At 41.0% G+C, this 23,793-nt stretch overlaps 1 protein-coding gene across 2 annotated transcripts in view; it reads right to left on the bottom strand.

The window, feature by feature from the left end:
* The window catches only part of MOCS1 (molybdenum cofactor synthesis 1), a 29,992-nt gene extending 6,411 nt beyond the window's left edge, over window positions 1-23,581 (bottom strand). The window contains exons 1-10 of one of the 2 annotated variants that reach the window (XM_030235501.2): window positions 23,414-23,581; window positions 15,515-15,647; window positions 14,715-14,882; window positions 9,737-9,901; window positions 5,302-5,363; window positions 4,944-5,055; window positions 4,539-4,651; window positions 3,796-3,906; window positions 2,869-2,989; window positions 1,555-1,602 (exon numbers count right to left, since the gene is read on the bottom strand). In XM_030235501.2, coding sequence (XP_030091361.2) covers window positions 1,555-1,602; window positions 2,869-2,989; window positions 3,796-3,906; window positions 4,539-4,651; window positions 4,944-5,055; window positions 5,302-5,363; window positions 9,737-9,901; window positions 14,715-14,882; window positions 15,515-15,647; window positions 23,414-23,539 — 1,159 coding nt within the window. In that variant the 5' untranslated portion in view covers window positions 23,540-23,581. Of the gene's footprint in view, window positions 1-1,539; window positions 1,603-2,868; window positions 2,990-3,795; window positions 3,907-4,538; window positions 4,652-4,943; window positions 5,056-5,301; window positions 5,364-9,736; window positions 9,902-14,714; window positions 14,883-15,514; window positions 15,648-23,413 lie in introns of both variants that reach the window. The other variant, XM_050972110.1, reaches the window with a different exon arrangement.
* Window positions 23,582-23,793: the final 212 nt, after the last annotated feature.

Genomic DNA, 23,793 nt, shown 5'->3' with positions numbered 1-23,793 from the left:
ACTGCCAGCAGTCAGTCTCAAAGGGAGATGGAACAGCTGAAGGAGGAGGACCTGGACAGGCTGCCTCTTTCACTGCATGTAAGACATTGTTAAAGCACTTTTCAAAAAGAAGTTGGATTGTTCCGTAGACATCCAAACATTGCTATGAATGCTAACTTTGGAGTGTGGGAATTCTTTCAAAGAGAACTTGAAAAATTATGTAGATCCCAGTGAGACTTCAAGAGTTTAATATAGTATTTTTCATCTTAAAAAAAAAAAACAACAAAATTTTTCCTCATGCAGAAAGTCAATATGCACTTTAAAGGGTCCTCCTTGCCCTTTTTCTGGAACACAATGCAGCAGTGCTCAAATACAAGCAAGTAAAGGCACAATCTTGCACCAGCCAGCATGGAAAATTATGGCTCTTTAAAGTGAGTCACCAAGTGAAAAACATTCCCAGTTAAGACCTATGTTAAAGACCTCTGTGGATCCTATTTCCTAATAATGGCAACATAAGTACAAACCTTGGGGGCTTGCTTTAAAAATAGAGTAGTTGTTATTATACTATCACCTGTTGTAAAGACCTGCAAATTAATGCATGTTGCCCTCCACCAGAGTACCTGTTTTAAAACCTGTGTTTTAAGCTGCCCAGCAGTTAACCTGCTCCAAAACGTTAATAGGAGGATGAGAGTTTGGATTTAAAGCATAATGTTCATGTCTTTCACCCTTGTTTGGTTTTTTTTCCCAGACCTTGTTGATAAGGAACAATGAAATATCTTGCAATATTAACCTCACAAAGCCAACTCTTGTAACCATTTCTTAAGGTTTTTTGAAAGACAGCTATCTTACAGAATAGATAAATATAGGCATGGACGAGGTAAAATCACACTGAAGAAGATATTAAAAATCAGTAAGAGAACCTCAGCAGTGCTACATCACTCATGAACAGAGCTTCAGGCAGAAGGGAGAGTTAGCAAACAGCTTCAACAGACACTAGAAGGAAAGGAAAGGCTCATGGTTCACAGGTCTTTGATGACTATGTTCTGAGACTTTGCAGCAATAAGAGGCAAATTTAAAAGAATGAAGCCCCACATGTCAGATTCTGAAGTAGCAGTGAGGTAGGAACAATTGCATTTCTGTCAGCTTGATGGCTTTATGTATATTATAAGCAAAGCTGAATTTCTTAATCCATGGATTAACTTCATTCTGCATTCTTCATATTTATATGGCAATACTCACCTCAAACTGTCTTAGAAGTAACTATACTGTTTTACTTAAGTACAAAGGAAGATGGCAGGAAGGTTGATTACCCCTTTGGAGAATGCAATGAAGTGTCTTAATTAGAGCAGACAAAACCAGGGCTGTCAATTGGTAAGGCTCGCTAGGGACACTAAACCTTTCCTCCTCATCCACTTCACCATATTAACTATAACTGTGTAATTAAGAAGCCCATTTCTTTGCCTAAACCTAAGGCAGAACCACAAAAGACTTAAAAGCCAAATTTACTCTGTTCCCCCAAAGACAGAAACTGAACAAAATCACTGTATGTTTTTTACGTACTGATTTGTCACCCACCAATCAGGACCATTGGCCGGTTTTTCATCCGGGAAATGTTAAACATGCCTAGAAAAAAAATAAGGAACACATAAAAATCTCAGCTTCTTAGGTTTTAAGTCATGCATCTGGTTTACATGTTTAGCTTTCTGCTCTTCAGAGTGCAACCGGCATACTAGGAAAAACAAAGCTCAGTAAAGATCAAGGGAACTGGAGGAGGGAGAATCCAGCATGGTATAATTTAAACGATTAGCTGCCTGAGTCTCCAGGCATCCAGCTGCTGTGGGTCTAACACACTGCAGAACCCTTTCCAAGAAAGCTTGCCATAATATGAATAACAGCCTACCTACTACAGAATTTAATCTATTTGAGACTATCTTGTCTCTAACAATGGCATTTGACTGTTCTAGTTCTATAGATAAGCTGTTAATACGTGTTCCAGTTCAATCACAGAAAGCCCCAGGGACAATAATGAGATTAACACAAACTGAGAGAAGATAATGTCAGGTAAATGCTGATGATGGCAAAATGACTTTTAATAGACTCTTCCCCCTCCACTCCCTCCTTTCCCAAATCAGATTTCATAAATACAAGATCTACAAACAAAGGAACTAATCCCTCCCCACCTTCCCTTAGGTTTATAAGGCACTATTTTATCTGGGTCAGACCAATGTCCTTTGCAAGTTAGTCTACCCTTAGATTTAAAAGCTACCTTTAAATTTGTTTCACACATTAGGAGAAAAGGGAAAAAACTACTGTTAATTAATCTGTCAGGATCGGCAAGAAAACAAAAGGGCCAAAACGTATTTTTAGTGTACAGGGGACTAATCCATGATTATAAAACCAGTTCATGTACAAGAGGTCAGCATTCCCAGCTGGAGCCAGATTACAAAAATTCAGATTCAGATGTTAATGTTTATATCAATATAAATTCAGAAAAGACAAATGCAGCCTGAGAGTGACTGCATCATCATGGACCTTGTGTCACAACCTTATGCAGAGCACTAGATGAGTACCCAAAAAGTCCTGAATAGCAACAAAGAAATTTGTCACTTCTAGAAACACGTCAATGCAGTACTTGGATCAACAGCTCCATTTAGTCCTTCTTTTACAGTAAACTAATTTTGAAAAAAAAAGGGATCCAGTACAACTACTTAGCTTTACATTTTGCTGTTGCTGTCATGAGCAGTGGTATTCACATCTATTTGAGAGCAGAAGTCAGTCCAAAAGTCTTTCAAACAGTTTGGATTCTAACTTTCATGGAAGGCTACAAGTACCAGGACATTGTTTTCCCTATCACTGCTGTTATTTCTCAACAAAGTACAACAAACATACCAGCATGCTGTTTCTTTTTTCTGCCCACTGCTGCTCCAATAATTTGAATCAACTCCTCCTCTGAAGCACCTGACCGTAGGTGATCCCTCAAGGACACTTCTGAATTCCCAAAAAGGCACACCTGCAGCCAACCCAGGGAAGCAGAGGAGGAGAAATGAGAAAGAATAAAATAAATTGCTTTTACAAGTATTTTGTACTAAACCCAGAGTGAAGAGCTTTGAAGAGGCCTACCCTATTGAAGGCAACATTTATGGAGATTGTTTTCTTTATCTCTCCTCATGTACACACGGACAGCCTGGGATGTTTATGCAGCCTAAGCTCATTGGACCTTCAGGCTGCCTCGGTCATCTAATGTTAGGCAGCAGCACAGCTGTTGTCAATATCAGGTGACAATGCATAAGTGCCAATTTTTAATTGAAAACTTTAATTTTCCTCCAGAAACTGCCAGTTTCAACGTGGCAGGAAATGGTTATCCCTCCTTGTTCTACAGTCATTGAGCAAATGTACAGGCTGCTCTTGAAGGAGAAGAGCTAGCTACAAGTTGTTTGGGAAACAAGACAGGAACCTTGTGGAATGCAAAAGCCAAGCCCTCACAGCTGCTTGGACCCTTTTTTAATGAGAAATCATCTGCTTGTCACATGTTAAGACGATTTTGAATCAAAGATTGCAATAAATGTTTATATTTACTGGCCTTGCAACCATGTTTTACAACTGAAGTTTATGTTAGCAAAACAGAGAAAACAAAAAAAGGTGATGTAACATCTCCCTAACAGCCTGACAAGATGGAACAAGAATTCATACAGAATAAATAAACAGGAGCTAGCTGCTAATAATTACGCATCTTTACATCCCAGCTACTTTTAGGGCACGAATTTCAACACTATTTTCACTGCATGAAATCTAAAAGAATCCTGCTTCACTACCAACCTTTAGGTTTCCATCTGCTGTTATCCTCAGCCGATTGCAGGATCCACAGAAGTGCTCTGACATGGAGGTGATAAAGCTGATTTGTCCCTGGAAATGTGGCACCTTGTAACTCTAAAGAAATGCAGAGGAGAAAAAAAAAAGAGTCAAATACAGACTCCTAGCTTTTATAGCTCCAGTTGCCTAAAGACCAGAAGATCTTTTTTAACATAGATTTTTTTCAGGCTTAAGATCATATCAAATAAAAAATAAAAGTAAAGTCCATTTTTTTCAGGTGTCCCAGTCTATTGTGCCCCGTTCCTAGAAATCTCAAACTTCTTAAATGCTTGCTTTTGTAGTTATCAACTAACAGGTGATGCCTGTGGGAGCATGAGTTAGAAATTCCCCATTTGGCACTGTACAGCTCTTTTTTCACTGAACAACTCTTTCATGGGGATTGTTAAAGTGCAGACATAGACTGACAAAAGTTTCAAAACTGCAAATACAGGATACAGGCCTGGCATTCTTTATATCTGACTGAAAACACATCTAGAAAACACACTGTATTTGTAAAGCTACAGACTATGACTAGGACTTCAGAAGCATCAAGTCTCCTGCAGGCAGCTTGAACAAAACCCAAGAGTTACCACACTGAGTATTTATTACTTTGGTTGTCAAATATCAAAGCTGAACTTGGGGAGAATCTGGGGATTTGGGGCAGGGAAGGAAAGGGGGGCATGTTTCACATGTTCTCTGTCTAACCCCACCTTGGCTGTGCTGGAAGTCTCACAGGGTAATTTCTCCAATTCAGGCCATCGCTGTTTAATTGTATCGAGCATTTCTTTGTAGCTCACCATCTTCTTGAAGTTCCATTTATTGCCTAGAATTAACAAAACCAGCCTAACCTTAGACTGTGAATTTTATTTTCTTAATTAGCAGAGAACCACCTTCACATTCTCTGTAAGTGTCACTTACGGTGACACTGAGGCGTCCCAGCCCCAACGAGTCTTTCTACACCTTATGGAGGGAAGAAGATAACGTGCAAAAAACTTCAGGCAATTCCTAATTCCCTTAAAGAGCTTACCAATACTTCCAGAGATAAGTCCATGGTGTGAACATCCACCAGCCAGCTCACTTCTGTCCAAGAAGAATCTCAAAGCAGCAGTACTTACCATCAAAGGGCATGTATTCTATGAACCGCACGTCAAGGGGCAGATCCTTTGTGAAATCCACGAAGTCCAGCACTTCATCCTCATTGAAGCCTCGCATCACCACACAGTTTACCTGCAGGTAAAGCAGACACCTGAAATTGGTGAGCAGAGTGTGACCTGCACCCCCAGCTGCACAAGGAGATGATATGAATTCTCCTCGTTACTTCTTGATGAGATCTTCAAGTTTTTCTCCAGTTTTACTAAAAATTATTCACGGGGTAGGGTGGGAGGTGAGATGGAACATAAAAATTTTCTCATCGGGTGATCTGTATGTATGGTAAAACAAAACAGTTTCAGAGTAAATAAACACTGGCTTTACCTTAACAGGGTGGTAGCCAAGTTCAGTGGCTTTGTGGATTCCTTCCATTACCTTGTGAAAGCCTACGAGACAAAAAGAGTGAAAAGTAATTTTTATTGTTTCAAAGCAGACTGCAAAAGGTGGTTATTTAGTACAACACTAAGAGATGACAAATAAAAACCAATCTGATTCAGTAGACAGGGCTGCAAGTAAGAACAGCTGCAAATAAAAAGACTTTAATTATACGCCCCCTCACAACCCCCAAGACTACCAAGTTACTGTGCTCAAATCATTGAGATCAATATTTAACTGATATTTGCATAATCAACAATACTGGTATGATTTTTTTATATCTTTGGATATCCACATAATATTAGCATAAGATTCTGCACTTCCCTGTAAGAGAGTTTTCCTTGTGTTACATTTTTCTTAAAGGGAGTGGAAAGAATTTATGAACTGCCTCCAGATGCACTGAAGAAGGAATAATAAATTAATGTTTATTTAATAGTAATGGCTTATGTCTTTTCTACAATGACAGAATTTCTCTGTTCTGAATCAGGCAGCAATGTTGCTAAGTGAATTTTAAAAGGATTTTTCTAAAGTACACTTGGGGTGGAATGGGTTTAGGAACAACAAAAAGCCCCTTGATTCTCTGTTCAACCCTGGCTACAGATGTAATTGGCTTCCCGAAGCTACTGACTATCCATTAGTCAGAAGATCAGAGGCAGCATTTTTCAGGATCATCATTTTTATGACTACACACAGGAAATTAGTGAACAAAATGTGGCAGGGATTAGAGCATTTAGGAAAGCAATTAGGTTGGCCTTTGACCCTTGAAAACAAAGATGTGAAAAACTACAGTAACTTCAAGGAATGAAGTGCCCAGTTTCATCCTACCATTTAGCATGGCCTACACCTGCCAGCTGCTCTCAAACAGAAATATATAGTTAATTTAGGGCAAGTGTCTTTGCCCCTACATGTACCTCTTCAAGCTGGAAGAAAAGTAACAACACAGTTTTAGAATTCCAAGGTCACCTAGGAATGCCTCTTAATGATCTCATTCAAACCCCTTCTTCTGTCTACTTTCTTTAAAGTTAAGACCTCTCATCCATTCCATATTTTGCGTATTATTCCCTCCCTGCCACGCTCAGCAGCTGGCGGAGAACAGAGGTGAGAAGAATGAGACAGCAAACTCCCGAGCTCTGGGCACACATTTCTGGTGGACAGGGGTGCTCAGCTGCTCACTCCATGTTTGTGAATGCCTCTTCTACCCTGGCAGGTTCTAGACTAAGTTCCATTCCTGTTCTGTACATGAAACTCGGGTATGAGAGACCAAACAGTATATGAGACTAAGCTCCTTCCAAAGCTGTAATCTTCAACAGCAAATACTTTATACGTGCTAATAAAAGGGCAGTATGTCTCAGAAGTTTTGATGACAATCCCCATGCTGCTCCTAGTCCTATGTTTTTCTGCACAGGTCCATCACCCTCCTTTCCTTATCTATGATCTACTGGAAACTCAGATTCTCTAGTGAACAGGTCATACCGTCATTACTCTGTAGGTGCTTTAGCAGAAAAAAGCAGTAACTCAGTAGTATTCTGTGTATATTTAATATGGGATGCATCAGAATAAAAGGAAAACTAAAGAGACAAAAAATTCACTTCACTGCTCTCTGGCTAGTAAAGGCATCATAAAGCATAGACATAGGAAAGCAGAAGATACAATTATTTAATAAGCCAGCTCTAACACTAATCCTGGCTGCAAAAAGTGGTGAAGAGCAAAGTTATTTCACACAGTGAAATAACTCCTGCAAACAACTGTTCACAGTTATGGCCTGTCATGCTTCTCAATCACCACCTACTTGTACATGTGCCCAGGAGTTTCCAACACCTGTGGTAGATCTCATTCCAATTAAGCAAGATTGCAGGCAGATTATGGCAACAGAGATAATGATACACTGCCGTAAGCACAACCCAGAGCCATAAATGGCATCAAAAATCTCTGCTACTGCTCAGAAAATCTAATCTGTGACCACAGGATTATAGAAAGGAGAAACTCAACGTAATAAAAAAGGCCAGGAAGCAACCACTTCTCCTCTTTTACCCAATGAAAATCTTCAATACTTTCATCATATCTGATTTCTTCTGAAGTCAGGAATTTAGCCAGCTTTATAGTACAGAGAAACTTGGAGCCACCCAGAAAAACCCTATATGGAGCAAAACCTCCCATCAGTTAATCCTTACAGGAAAAAAGGCTTCAGGCCTACATTTAACGATACAATACATTATTTCCTCGTATGAAAAACACATTAAAAAAAAAAAGGACAGGCCATAAAAAAAGGGTTAGACTGGCTACCTGCATGAAAGCATTTTTCATTTGTTCATCCCTTAGAATGTGGTAGATTGGAAAAAGTCTAAATATTATGGTACTCTAAAATACTTTCACACGTCAGTGAAATCTCTGATGATCTCACATTTTGTCTATCCCAACCATCTGCAAGTAGGAGCAGATGTGATGCAGGGTACCTGCAACAAAGATACACATTTTCTGCATCTTCTTAAAACCCTACATTAACTTTCTGGCAAAAGAGAGAAGTTATTCCAAGTTTCTCAAGTTCCTGGTAAGCTCTATAATCAGATGCCACCTTTACTTTCCAGAGAAGTTAACAGCTAAGACCAGGGATCCCTCTCACCTTAACAGAGCTAAATCTTGTTGCCTCTGGAACTGCCATAGGAGACAGGGTAGCTCAGTAGGGCAGGCACTCTATTCTCTGCTCACTCCATACTTGGAAATCTCCTATTAAATAAAAACCCTCAAACAAAAAAAAAAAAAAAAAAAAAAAAAAAAAAAAAAAAAAAGGCATTTAACATAATTTCAGCCTTTAACCTTAAGAAAAGAAAAAAAAAGGGGGAAAACCCAAAGTGATAGAACTCAATGTTACCATTTTTACCTGAACTCTGCTTAGAAAAAATATCTATGATTTGGAGACTTTTTCTCCTCTTAAAAAATATTCAGTAATAGAAATTTCCCTGTTCATTGCCTGTGCTGTTCAGTTGAGCAATTTCTCTTTTTGTTGGCAAAAGATCCTTTTTTCTTTAAAGGCGGAAGAGAACATTTATATAAATAAAAATTACCTTCATCCCCTAATAACTTTTAGTTTACTTTATAGGCAGCACATTCCTAACAGCTTCTAATCAGATATGAAGATCTCTGGCCTTATAATTCAGGAAGCTGGAGGCTCAGGTTTGCCGCTTCAGTGGCAAAAGAAGGGCTTGTTCCTAATGAATGTCACAAACCAGGTAATACTCAAACACAGAGGGCAGAAGGAAAGAGTGGTATCTGGGAGTAACTAATCACAAACACCTGTTTGTGATTAGTTACTCCCAGATACCACTCTGGAAGCCAACTATGCCACGACACAAACAGATCAATGCAATAGCCTGCACTGGAAGGATAATGCTCCAGCCAGCTTTATGACAGGAACTGATTTCTGCAGCATGACACAGAAACCTGAAGTAGTGCTCCCATGGAGACTGTTGATAAGGACACCTTTCTGCACCTGCCAGCAGAACTTCGGTTTGCTAGCAGTGATTCAAATGCTGACATTACTTCTCACAGCATTTCAGATTATTACAATCCTTTCCCTACATGTACCTGAGGCTGTTGCACCATCTGGTGGCTACTTAGAGGTTTTGTCAGAATTAGAAGTTACTGCTGAAGTTACAGGAAGAGAATGATACAACATCAAATCAGTTTTAGTTTGGAAGGAAGCCAAGCCATGAAGCTGAGCTTCATCAGCTTTAGGATTCATTTAAACCAGAATCTGTAAGACTGGACATATCCAAGCCTTTCTTAAATTTTACTTGCAATTACTTACTCAGTAGGAGAGAAGTTACAAAGCCAACAGCCCTCCTCAAATTACCTCAGGCATGGTTTATGTTTATTCCTATTAAAAAGCAGTGGATACGGAACATCACTAACCGCAAGTGAGACCACTGCTAGCACACCCCAAATATAGCTTCCAGAAACTGCCACTATTCATGACAAGTTCAGTTCTTGTGGCATCTTTGTTCCCAGGTGGAACAGCAGAAACATATTGTTTTTTTAACAGTATTAAAGAAGAGCAGCACACAAGACCAACACAAGATTTGGAGAGTCCTCTTGAGAGTTATGACTAACCAATTATAGATTATATGACTAACCACATGACTAACTGTGTTAAGTTGAGCATCTCCCACTTCACCAGCTCCAACAAAAAGGGCTCTACCTGCTAAGCATTACAGGAAGGAGGAAAAACGGTCACTATTGAATAATCTAGTATAGACTACTTTTCCAACCCTCAGAAGGATAACAATTCACTTCCTCCCTCAAAGTAACTGACTGTGAAAGATACAGTAAGCAATTCAGGACATTCCTGCAAGTATTAACACAGTTGCCTTAGAAGACAAGTTTGTACCTTTCCTTCGGACAATGAACTCAAATTTAGCTGGCACCAAAGTATCCAGGCTAATGTTAATGGCATTCAGTCCTGCTTCCTTCAGCCGGGGCAGCAGTCTGGTTAAGTTGATCCCATTGGTTGTGACAGCAATGGTTTTCAGCCCTTCTAGCTTGTGCAGTTCACCTAGGAAAGAAAAGTAAAAAGAACACTTTAAAAAAGTAGCTAAACTAAAAGGTTTAAAGGTTATACAAAAAACCCAAAAGATTTGTGAAATGAAGAAAAACGTATCATTGAATGTGTGAAGAAAATGTGGATAGTTCAGTACTTCAGCCTTCTTCCAGTTGCATTGGTTTAAGAGACCAATTTTAGCACAAATCCATTTCAAAAGATAGAGAACAGTTTATTGCAAGCGAAACTGGTGGTAAAGTTTTGTTGTATTAAAATACACACTAGTTTTGTTCCTAATTTTTAAATACCTGCTTTGTTGTTGAAAGGCAGCCCCTGATTTTGTGTACTTTCTTTTTGCCATCCACTTTTGCAAACTGAATTTTATGTTCTGAAATAATAATAAGCAGGAAGCCATCCCTTTCACAACTGACACCTGACCTGTTTATTTAGCAACTTCTATCCTACAATGCTTTACCAAAAACCAGCTCTAACCCAGAGGTAGCTGCCAGCAATAGAAGTTTAAACTTCTACCACATGCAGTCCTAACTAAACAGGAAAAGGTCAACATACTAGACTATTTCAGAGAATCCAAGGCAACAACATCCAAAGGGACAAAACATTTGCACTTGACAACTGAAATATTTCCATTACCAGTGGTAGCCTGGCCAACTGGAGAGTACTTACGCAAGACACTAAAAAATGGCTAACAAAAGAAAACAGCATAAGAAACAGCTAATATAATGAGATTAAGATTAAGAAAAGAGATGCCTCCTCATAAGCCAAATGCAGAAATCCTCAGCATACCAGATCTCCAGAGATCAAGCTTTCAAACCTCCAGTTATCAGTACAATAACAAACAAGGAAAAACCCCTCATAAACAACTCGCAGAAGCAGAGCCACAGCAAAATAATTTACTTTGGTTTTTCCTCCCTCCCTCCCTCATAGCCTCCACCCTAATTATTTAAGAAATATTTGAAGAACCCTTACTCTTGAGGCAGCTGTAATTACAGCACAAATATTTCAGAGTCCCTTCGTCCCTCTCTATTTTACTTCTATTTATTCAAGTTGATAAGAGCTTTATTTCTGCTTTTTCTCAATGTTCAGCTCTTTTCAAAATATTCACTCTAAGCCAAGTCCAGAACACTGGAATGGGTCAAGCTAGGTCACAGCAAAGATGCTGAAGTTTACAGCAGCAGCATTTTGGAACATGATTAGGAGCTCCATAAAGACATGAGGTTGTAGGGAAAGAGCAATCTTTACTAAGAGAGATTTTTTTCCTGGCCTTCAGCTCTCAAAGTCCCCCCAAACGACCAAGAATAACCTCTTCCTAGAGGGTAAGTGCTAGCGGCTCAATTTTGCCAAAGATTATTTAACATTAGCTATCACTAGCAGCCTAATCTTTGTGAAAGTATAGGATACATGCTACAGCCAGAGAATAGTTTAGAAACATCACTATTATTTATAGACTCAGAACACACAAAATACTCAACCTCAGAATGACTGGGGAAAAAAGTCTAGGTGCCATAGAGGTTTCATTGCTAGAATTGTAAAATGCATAAAGGTATTGAATAAAACTAATGTCATTCTGCAGCCTAAAATAGAAAAAAAATTAAGAAGCAGCACCAGTTGATTAGATCACCACAGGCAGCAGCTGATGTCCATGCATCTTTGTCCTTATCAGACAGGGTGGGATACAGGATGAGGCACTGGAAATACACTAATATATGGAATAAACTGTAACAAACTGGACAGTAGACAACTGAGAAGTTAGAGATGGAGGCTTAATACTAACACCAACAAGTTAAAAAGGACCAGTGAGAACACTCTACCAAGTGTAACCTTCACAGTGTCTTGGCTTCTTGGCTTGTTGACCTCTAAAATTAAAAGAGATTAAAGAGATTTCATAACTTTGTAACTCTCTTTGTACCTGTACTAAACCTGTTTGCTGACCTTTGGTCACTGCTTTAGCACCAATCAGCACAAGCAAACGCAACTGACAAAAACTAAGAAGTAGAAAAGAAAACAGAACAGATGCTCTGAAGTCCATGGCATGAAGCTAAAACTTTTATGTCAAGCTTAAGCCATGAAATAAACCAATTTACACCTATGTTTTCCTTCAGGATATGGAGCATCTTCTTAAACAGACAATTTTTTTGCATTTTTCCTCCAACCATTTCCCTAACTGGAGTCAATTCTCCCAATTGACTTCAGAAAAGGTGTGCCTGCTTCCTAACACATGAACTAAGTTTATCCTACACCACTTCACTCCTGAAATGGGTATAAAAAGTTGCTATGAAAAGTCATCCAATATTCCACCCACCACCCCATGAAAAATGATTTCATCAGTGCAGATGTGTACTCCTCAGACTACTAATAACAGATAGCTATCAGAGAGTTTATATCTGGTGCTTATTTACACTTTGAGTATCTCAAAGGGGATGGATTCGATATTCCCCAATTATCTGCTTCAGAAAAGTCTCAAACATATGTTTTCAGCAGTCCCCAGGACATAATTTAGCTTTCAGCAAGTGTTAGATGCTGACTCACAGTTTGTCCATCTGTTAAAAGATTTTAAATAATCTAAAGAACTGTAGCAGGTCTCTGAATAGCATGGTCTCTTACAGTAGCTTCAAATTACATCTGTTCATTGAAACAACTAAAAAACTTGAATTTGTGTATTAAAAAATTTGGAAACAGAAATCCAGCATTAACTTTCACAGATAATTTGTAGCTTGGATAAAGACTTGCTGAAAGTAAACCTAACTTAAACCACAACCCAATTCAGCACCAGAGATATGTAGGCAGCTTCTCCCAAACCATCTAGAAAAGCAGACTAACTCTATCCCAGACCAAACCAGTACACATTGTGCTAAGATGACTTCAATAAAGATGCTTTACTCAACTTCTGCAGAAGACACTTTTGGGCTTGATTTTCCCTCAATGAGTTTTTCCATAGTTATTACATTGATATATTTACTTTTGAGACTCTTATCTTGATCCTGGACTGGGGCACCATAGAGTAACACCAAAGTCTGAGAAAACAGAAAGTGCATGTAGACCTAATTCAACAATTTTCAATGGCCTTAAAAAAAACCCAGCCAGACTAATACAAATCCACAACAGCATGAACTAATACAACATGACAAACATCTTGACATCCCTTACCTTCACCCCAAGAGCACTATTGTTATCCACTAAAATGATCACTATGAATCTGTCAAAGTTCAGCTGTGAACAGGAACACAGGCAGAATAATGAAAATCCAGTCGTTCAAAAAGATTCATTTCTTCCTTTCAGGCACAAAAATAAACCTTTGAGAATTCTATCACTGGAGCAAACCAAAACAAAAATATGTCTATCCTTCCAGTACCACTACTTCTGGATTGCAGCAATACAATAATGATTTTGCAGTGACCTGACTACTCCACTTAGACTATCAACATCATAAGGTCTGTGTTAAGTCATCAGCTACCACTGATAAATAAAAAAGGTGCCTACAATACACTAAGAAAGAAAGCTCTGCACTGAACTGATGACATGGTTGGTTTCAACTCATTTTCATGCCAATATTATGTGCTGAACTGCAAAGCTTTATAGTACTTTCAATTGCAACCTAATTTATAAATCTATTTCCCTTTTACAGGAGCCAATAATTATACCTATTATCATTGGAAAGAATCTATTATCTTGAAAGAAACATGTCTCTTGAAAGGCATACAGCTTCCTCAGGACTAAAACCACCCCAAACCCATCATGCATGGGCAAAATGCTCTAGACAATGATATTTCAGAATTCTAAAAAGTTAGTGCAATTTCAGAATTCACAATCAAAGTTCAAGGAGACACACCCCAGCTCACTCCAGTCACACCTTTTCCAGCTATGAACAGGTCAGTTCTACAAACTAATACAGCTCTGCTGCTTCCTTTAGAAGGTCATTTTCTTTGGAAAAGGTCTTCCATCCAAATCCTGAACAAAACTGAGCAGAGGCAGAGAACATTTTCTGCATAAAAGCTCACTGCATTGGTAGGCAACTTTTCTTCTTTCAAGATGTTCTTTTTCCACATAAACCTTTTCTTATCCTCAGTACTTAAAGGAGTGTATGCCCAGAAATAGAAAAGTTCAGTTGTCTACAACAGACCAAAGTGCACCCACCCACACAGCCTTAATCTAATTCATTGCCACTACACAAATCTACTTCAACATATGAGATTTTGGAGAGAGCAAAAAGCACCTGACTCAAGAAAAAAGATCCAGGCAGTGTCATTTAACACAACACCAACCAAAGCAAACTTACTTCTAAAATTTACCCAGTAATTTACCTTCCATTGAAGTAAGTCTTCATCAATAAGTCTAAAACCAGGTTTTTCCGCCATTCCTTATTAAACACAAGCAAATGACATCTGTTATCAAGGTAGCAAAACAAAACTACCAAAAAAACTCCTAAAAAAACCAAAGAGAAAGCTTGTTTGTAAGCACATTTCACTTGTTCGTCCTCACTGAGGACCTGATCATATGAGTTCTTGATTTTTCACCGTCAGGCTGCACTACTGCAAGCTACTGCAGTAGATGTTGAACATAAAAACAATGCTAAGTTCAGCTGGTATAATACAAAGACACGTAAGCTCCATCCAGGCAACAGAGCAGAACTGGAAATTTTCTGAAAGGCGCCTTGCATTTCACAATGTTGGGAAAAGACACCACAGAAAATGGTGTCTCAACAATTATTCTTCCAGTTGCCAGACTGTGTCAGTGGATACCTGTAAGAGCAATTCTTGCATCAACACATACCAAGTCACTCTGAAACACTCTGCACTGATTTGGAACTCACCCACAATCTCCACCACATCGGGACGGATAAGTGGCTCTCCACCTGTCAGTCGGATTTTGTCCACACCTTCTTTCACAAACAGTTTGGCTAAGGTGATTATCTCCTGGGCAGTTAGTAGCTCTGATTTTGGAGTCAGCTGAACACCTTCCTCAGGCATACAGTACTGACCTAAAACAAAGGTTGCAGAAATACATGAGGCAAAAAATAACCTGCAACAATTAATCTAATATTGATGGGCAAAATGCACCAAGGACAGCTGTCTTTAATGGATGCCAAATGACACCAACTGTGCAAAAATTTTACTATCTTCTAACAATTTCCTGGCTTACTTCAGAGGAAAATCCAAGACTAATTTGACGTGCCTCAAAATTACAATGCATCCACTGTGAAGAAAAAGATGACCTCACTTCTATCTAAACTGCATTCAAACAGAGACAACAAGTTCAAGGGGCAAGCACTAGGACATCACCAGACTTTGCAGATGTAATTGTGGGAATGCCTAGGTATGAGCTCTCCTGCTTTTGGAGACTTTGGACGCACAAGCATCATTATCTAAACCACACCAAGTCTGATAAAAGATCTGTCACTTCCACCTGTCTCTGGTAGATCCCTAGGCTTGCTCCAGGTTTCCCATCCCACCAGTAGCTCAGCCCCGATTAGTCCCTATCTGTCATTTATTGTTACTTTGTGAAGACAAGAAACAGCACAGGGCCAACACTGTAATAATACCCTAACCCAAACCTTGGCTTTCGTACAGTATGTGCAGAGGAGTTTTGTGCAAGGAAAGAGCAGACACTTACACCTGAGGTTGCATTTCTCAGTCAACGAAATTCGCAAGTAATTGTGCTGCCGTCCAAAGCTGTCCATCAAAAAAGCAGAGAATGGAGCAGCATGTTCTAGTACAAAGCGTTCTCTTCCTGAGCTTTGTAACTCCTGTAACAAAAACAAGCAAGTGTTAAATATTTGAATAGTTACCCTGTCAACTTGCTGTATAAATATCAACTTTGAACTCAACTGATAATTACTATTCCATTCTTCCTCACATAGGAAGAATGGAATAGTAATTCCTTGGGCAGCTGTCTTCTTCAGCAGACAGCTGCCCAAGGAAAACCACTGTCAAAAGTGGCCATTTATTAAGTTTCACACCCTACCTTAATCCATTTCTACAATTTTCCCTGTCTTTGCCATAGGTGCTTCAAGCTTTTTTATTGCAGAATAGAAGGTGGTTTTGTTCAACTGCCTGTCTCTTCCCAGAATCAATGATCCAGGATCACCGACGTTCACTACAGCCCTTGGGTAAATGAAATTATAGAGAAGGGGCCCTTCCTGCACTTGAGCACAAGAGAACCTGAAGCTGATGAAACACTGCATCTCTGCTTGTATTCCTACCATATCCCATGTGCAATATTAACATCTTTTTAACAGCAAAACCGAATTATTGCTATATACAATTATGTTTCATGACACCTGTCTTCATTTCCAGCAAAGGCTTCCTGCCTAACAACATATAACAGAACACCTCCAAAAGGCTTGTCTCAGTTAAAAGATGACAAATAATGCAGGGCATGGTAGAACTAGAAGAAAAGTGTGTAATTCTGAACACCTTTTCACACTGAATAAAAATGATCAGAATTTAAAAAATTTCTTTATTAACTGTCATGAAATGAATATTACAAGTGATTTCTACTTAAAATTTTGGGTTTTTTTTAAAGCGTTATGTAATACATTCTAGAGCAGCACAATTTTTAGGAAGTATGAGTATTTGCCCTCTAGAATGAGGGCATAAGAAGATGAGGAGCTGCTGGAGCAAGACCAGATGAGGCCACAAAGCTGCTCAGATGGCTCAGCTCCTCTCCTAAAAAAACAGGCTGAGAGAACTGGATCTGTTCAGCCTGAGGAGGAGATGGCTTTGGGGAAACATTATCACTTTCCAGTACCTAAAGGGGACTTCTTACAAGGGTATATAGTGATAGAACAAAAAATTGAAAAAGAGTAGATTTAGATATTAGGAAGAAATTCTTCACTGTCAGGGTGGTGAGGCACTGGAACAGGCTTCCCAGAGAAGTTGTGGATGCCCATCCCTGGAAGTGTTGAATGGGCTTTGAGCAAGCTGGTCTAGCGCAAGGCATCCCATGGGAGGGGGTTGGAACTAGGTGATCTTAAAGGCTCCTTCCAAACCATTCTAGGCTTCTATGACCACATTACATATCAAATATGCCAAATAGTAGCTGCAAACAAATACAGTTCAGTTTATACCAAGTGACTTAAAAATATCAGTACCATCAATGCCAGAAAGGTTAATTATAGCAAGGTCTAAATGCAGGGAGTCTTACTGCCTTTAGCCCATGACTCTCCAATTACAATGTTATAGCTCTCTTTTCCTATACCTGTAAAACACAGCTGAAACCACCCTGCTATCTTTGGAAAATATTTTGGTACCTCAAGTGAAACTTACAGTAACTGAATAAACTCTTATCACAGTACTGCAGAAAAGCAAGAGTTTACCAACGTGCCTTTATCAGCTGGTGGATACTTGCTTCAGGCACTGTATACAACCATCCAAAACCAACATAATTCAAACTCTGCTAAGTATTTTCACCTACTACATCAGAGTTAAATTAATATTTTATAGGAGGTCAATTTGGTAAGTCATGAATGAGGTCAGCTGCCTAACATCACTAAATAAACCAGAGAAAACAAAATAATTCAGGGACCCACCTTCACTGGGTCCTCGTTAGTTAACCACATACAGACATTTAACAATCAGTAAATTTCACATCTAGTGGAAAGGAACATGTCAGTGAATTTCAAATCTAGTGAGAAGGCACATGTCAGTGAATTTCACATCTAGTGAGAAGGCACATACAAAACCATTTCCTGTATACACGGTGTTCACAAAGTTTGTGTGTGTGTACATGTGTGAACCAGCTGCACAGAATTGTGCCTCAAGTTAAAATTGTTCTGACTAGTCTCGATAGGCTGCAGCAGGCAAAGGATTAAATAAAGTTGCGACATAAATTTAAGATGCAGAATTGGGAACCAAACAAAATGACACATTAGTGGGTTATTTAAACTGCTTACCTAAGCTAAAGTCATGACTCACATCCAGCGAAAAACAGACATGAAATCTCCAGACATACCAAAATCAGAATGTATGGGATGATGCCAAGGGACCAGGCAGGAACACACAGCCATCAGCCACAGCCATCAGCTCTTTGGCTCTGGTTATCACTAGTAACCAAAGGAGCTAATCCTGCAGAGGATTTCCCTACAGCCCTTGCAAGAAATCTAGAAATGGCCAGCTAAAATGCTGAACCATCCAGGTACACTTCCTCAAAACATTTTATTGTGAAAACATTTGTAAGAAATATTTGTGGGTGACTGGAAGCCACAGAGGACCCTCAGTGATCAAATCAGCCAGTCAGCAAAGGTTATCTGGGGAGAGACCCAACTTCAGCCACCAGCAGCCGCAGCAATTTTGTTTCCAGCTGTGCTAACACCAGGCTCCTGCTAAACTTACAAACAGTAGTCATTCTTGGCAGCACAATCTTTCCTCTAACCTTTAAACAATCCACTATACTTGAGATCCAAACAACTTTGTGGTATGATAAGAAGACCTTACTCTAAGAAAATCCATAGCAGTGAGGAGCTAGAGGAGACACGGGAGATACAAAGTGGCTGTTTCAAAGCGCAGAAAACATCTGTTTACCCCTGATAAAACTGCAGTAGTAGTTTCCACGGAATTGCTTTTCTGCCGGAAGAAAGCAATGCCTTTCAGTTTCAGGGGCTGCAACAGCAGAGGCGAATGGGGTGCAAGGCCAGCCCCGCCAAGCCTTGCCCTTCCCTTCCTGACAGCATCAGAAGTGTAATTGGCAACCACTCTGCAGCCACACCCACTGCTCACATACTTCACCTCCCCTTCCTGCAGCATTCAGAACAAGTCATCTGGTTTTTAAACTCCCCGGAAAACTGCTCCAGCCTAGGGGTGTGTGGGTAGCAGCAGAGCTCTGCTCAGCTTTAGGTTACCAAAAAAATCCTAAGCTGGGAATCCCTTGTTTTGATATAAATGCTGGCTCTGTTCCTCTTATTGTAAGTAAGTGTTTCTCGAAATACAAGCCAGGTTAACTCAAAGACCCCAGGTAAATATCCAAACTTAATTTCTTTATCTTCCTCAGTCAGAAAATTCAACCCTGAACAGACTAAATCTAAGGATATTTTAAATCTCCCAAACTCAGAAAAACTCACCACAAAAAAGTGGGTTTTTTCTTGAAAACTATGCTGCTTTCTGGCCTGGCTGGATATCTGATGCTCTCCTTCTATTATTTTGGAAAGGTATTCACATTTGAGAGGGAAAGCACTCCCAGGTTTATTAAAATTATCTGAGCCTCTTGTGGGAGACCTCCTCTCTTGTTTCTTTCCCACCAATGTTTTTTTCATCTTTTTCAGGATTGGGCTTCCTTATCACTCCACTTGAAGACAGAACAGTACAAACCTCCCATCTTCCAGTTTTACAGTGTGCATTACAGGCAGGGAAAGAAGGGAAAATTTGTCTTCCCTGGAAGAAAGGCAGGGGCAAATGAGGGACACTTTAATGCTTTTATGCAATGAAAGACAAAACTTCATACTTTCAAAGACAGTAAAATGCTTAAAATAATTTCCTGTTTTCATGAAAGAGCCCCCACCGGAGTGGGACACAGGAGACCAGTTCTGTTGCTGGTCTGTCATCCATCTGCATGGCTGCTATAGGTAAGGTAGCTAAAGTAAGAGGAATAACATTGCCCTTTATTAATTACTCTAAAGTGAACTGTGAAGAAGCAGCATTAAAAGAGCAGGCAGTGAACAAAGACTGGTCTCAAGAAATTTAAAGGTTTCTATTGGAAATAGCTAACTCTTGCTGCAAAGTAGTGGGTTTTAGAACAGGGGAAAGAAAAATGTCTTACACAGCTGCTAGAACTTATTTCCATCATTTTCTTGCTGTGTATAGAAATGGATTTGTCTGGGAGGGAGAAGGAGAGGAGATGGAATTTTTAAGCTATTCAGTTTCTGACCAATTAGATTTCAGCACAGAGGAATTAGGAGATACCCATAAGCCATAATAGCTGATACCCATCAGCTTGAACTCCAGCATAGGTAGATCCTGTACTATCAAAACTGCTACTGTACCCAGCACCAGCTCATAGTTTTATCAACACCACAGAAAAGGCCAATTACCAGAGATGAAAACTCAGCTGCCTTCCTGGTAACTCAGGACAAGGATGAAACATTCCCTTGGGTTGTTGTGTAAGTAGGATTCTCCGAAGGGGAAGAATAGGTTGAGGTTGAACCTCGTCACTTGCAGCCTTTGTGAGAGGTATTGGAACAGGAAGAAAGCAAAAGCCTGCTGCAGTTCCCAGGCTACAGGAAAAAGGTTATTCAGTTTCCTGAAGTAGGAAAAGGTAGATGGTTGCTGGTATTTTAACATATCAATGCCCAATTAGATAACTTTTTCACTCAAAAGGGATGTCTATAAGTCCCCATTCCCTTCTCTCCATAGTTGACAGGAGACACTTCTGCTCATGGGAGGGTATGCCCTGTCACACAGTGTGCTTTATCTGATCCATGAAAAAAACAGGTTCATTCTCTGGGCTGTCAATCCCATGTTCTATACTAGTACTGAAAGAATGAGAGTTTATATGACTGCACCCAGCAGCTATATTTTGACAAGCTGTCAACCCTTCAGACCTGACAAGTCACCTGTGATTTCCAGGAGAACTATTTTAACAATGCAGCAAAATTGGAAGCTGTCAGCAGAGGTATCAATAACTACCAGGAACACCACAAACTGACAGATGCTAGAAAGGCTCAGTTAAACACAAGGGGGCAGACAACAGAATTCTTACCTACTAATCAAGCTGAAGATCAAGTACTATCCTTGCTCTACTCTTCCACCTTCACTTCATCCCCAGTGATACTTGTGCACTATAAAGCTTGCAAAGACTTCTGCACAGGCCTCAGGGACTACCACAATCTGTGTACCCATGGCACTGTTAGTGCTGCTCCTGTATCCACTGGCTCTTCAAGCACCTGCAATCCTGCTACGTTTGTGCACAGCACTGCTGTCCCAGTGTAGCACCTAACACTGCTACAGTGTCACAGACACAGCTCAGCAAGAGCTCTTCTCTTTCAAGCCTCACCTTTAGCATCTTAGTCTGTAGGGAAGTGGTGACATAATGTCCTTGGTTCAACCTGGAAATCAGACAACCGCAGAGGCTGAAATGGGTCTAAGTAGGCCAAGTGCCAGAATGAGGTCTGAGCTGAGAAGTCCAAGACAAATGTTTTTGTGAGGGCTCAGCAGCTGCTGCCCAACAGCTGACCCCAAACAGCAGGCTACGCTTGTGGGTACTGGCACGGAGAGCACTGCCCAGGGACTGCCACTGGCTACCCACAAAACAGAGCAACAGCACACAGGGCGTTTCAGACACGACTGGCCAAGAATTAGGGCCATGTGAGGTCTTTCTGGGCAAGCTGGACTCTCCACTTCATCCCAGCACTGAAGGCTCCATTGTGGACACATAAATTTTCAGGTGGTTATGCTTGGATTATAGGATCTACAAGAGCAGATGAAGTGAAACTTTGTATCAAGACCCTTACTGAACATGATACATCTAGAGCAGAATTTTTAAAAAATATGCTGATTTCCAGTTTTGTAGTTGAAATAGGTCATCCTATCTGATCATTTTAGTTCAAGAATAGAATCTGGACATATATTATCATGGGTACAAGACGGCAGGATGGCACCAAACTTCGTTAACTGTGAACTAGTCAAGAAAAATCCAAAGAAACGCTTGCACACAACAGAACAACTGTGAAAATGCTGCTTTCAGACTGCCTGTACCTTCATGTCCTGTTCTAGTCTTAGAAAAAGGAACTCCACTCTGTGTACACCTCTGAGACTGACAACTGTCTCTCAAAAATTAAGATTCAAACAAGTAAATTGTTTTCCACACACCACTAGTACAACAGCTGTACTGACCCCACTATTTGCAACCCAACCAAAAGACTTCGAATGGACGGCCTCGGACACAGCCTCCCAATTGTCTCGTAAACTGCCTGAGTTACACAGTTCTTCCTTCCATAGCTGGAATGACCATTTTAAAGGGGACTGAAATATAGTCTACAGCTCTCTTCTCCCCTTTGCACACACCTCCTCCCCAAAACCTCAGGAAACTAAACAGAACCCATGAATACTTGCAGCTCCAGCATTGAAAACAGTCAAGCAGTATTCACAACTGTTTGAATATTCTCTCATTTGAAAGCACATTTCACTGTCCCCTATGGCTGTAACGCTAATTACTTCTCTCTACAGATGAATCCCAGGAGAAACTGAGAACAGAAAGGAGCAATGAGTGTATTATCACTGTATAGTTGCTAAGTCTACAGTGCCTTTGTTTTTTACACTAGCTTGCTTCTCAAGCCCTGCAGGATACAAGCCAATGCCCTGGCACACTTCTAATATTTACTATGCCACAAATTTATATCCCCCAGCCCATTCTTCCAGCTACCCTGGCTTTTTGCCCCTAAGAGAGGTAGGGCTTTCAGATGGATGTTGTAATCAAGCTCCTTCAAAACTATTCCTGAATGTTTGGTACAGCTACCTGATGTAAAGAAAGTAGTGAAAAGTAATTCTGATCAGAATTTATAAAAATGTCTATGGCCTAGGAAAAGAACCAAACAAAACAAATTCAATAACCTTTCTAGTTTTTGGAGTCAAGTAAGCATTCAATAAAGCAGCGCACGAGTCCATTTGGTTTTCTGTAAATAAGTAAGTGGTAGTGAATGCATTCAATTCTGGCGACATGGAGTCTGTCACTAGTAGTCTGTCACTAGTAGCTTTAGCTTATTTTCTGTTTGTTAAAGCCAGCCATGCAATTGCAAGTAACTCAATAAATCATGTTCCAGCTGAGATTGCTCTGTGCGCCATGCCCTATTTTTGCTAGGCAGTTACAGGACCTTGCCTTTCCGTGTAGCTTTTTCTTCTGAAAAACAAGAGACTGAATCCACCCAAAGGACGAAAAGTAAAACCGGGAGAAGCTGTATCAGGGCAATTCCTGAGTTGACTTCACGCCAGTACCAGAACAAACAGGTTCAGTGCGAAGTTCGCAGGACCATCGGAGCACAACCACCGAATGCTGCCAAACCACTCGGGTTTTGACCCAGGTTGATCAAAGAGAGTTGTGTAATCTCTCCTTTGGCTGGGCAGGAGCACAGGACCGGCTCGGTCCATAAGACCGGGTGTCCCACGTACTTCCAAAGTAAGGGTGACATTTCAACAAATTAAGCATACAGACCATTATGTATTACTACATGTTTTGTTGACTCTTCCCTCCCCCCATACACAATCAGGTCATGTTCACAGCACAAACCACCGGTCGGTCCGGGATACATTGCAAAATTCTATGGACAGGTTGCATTTCTCGGGAACGCGCTGGCAGCCTCCGCCTGCGGTGCCCAAGCCCCTGGTCACCCCGCTGGGCGCTGCTGCGGTTACCAGCGCGCCCCTCCACGAAACACATCTTCCTAGGGACGAGGCACCTGCGGAGCACTCAAACTCCCAGACGCGACCTCCGGCGGCACGGCACGGCTAACCTCCCCCGCGTCCCCCGCACTCGAACCCTGCCCGCACCGCGGCCCCCCGGGCCGGACCCCCGGGCCCGCCTCACCTGCGCGGCGGCCGAAGCGGCCCTGGCGCGCGCCCCGCTGCTGCAGGCGCGGCGCGAGGCCGCCCCGCGCGCCCCCCGCAGGAGCCGCCCCCACGCCGCCGCCGCCGCCGCCGCCGCCGCCGCCATGCGGCTCCCCTGCCTCAGCGCGCGGGGGGCGCCGCCGCTAGCCTCGCGCCGTCACGCGGGGAGGGCGGGGGGAGGCAGCCAATCGGAGCGGCGGCCGGCGGCGGTGCCGTGCTGCACGCCGGGAGTTGTAGTTTGCTCCCCTCAAGAGGAGGGACGGAGGGAGGTTTCACGCAAGGTTCCTCGGCACCGCTGTGTACTCCCGCGGCAGCGGTCTCGGGCAAGTCACGCAGTCACGGAATATCCTCAGTTGAAAA

Source organism: Serinus canaria, chromosome 3 (assembly GCF_022539315.1).
Source record: "Serinus canaria isolate serCan28SL12 chromosome 3, serCan2020, whole genome shotgun sequence".
In the NCBI taxonomy this organism is placed as follows: domain Eukaryota; kingdom Metazoa; phylum Chordata; class Aves; order Passeriformes; family Fringillidae; genus Serinus; species Serinus canaria.
This window is presented reverse-complemented; position numbering and strand designations above follow the sequence as displayed.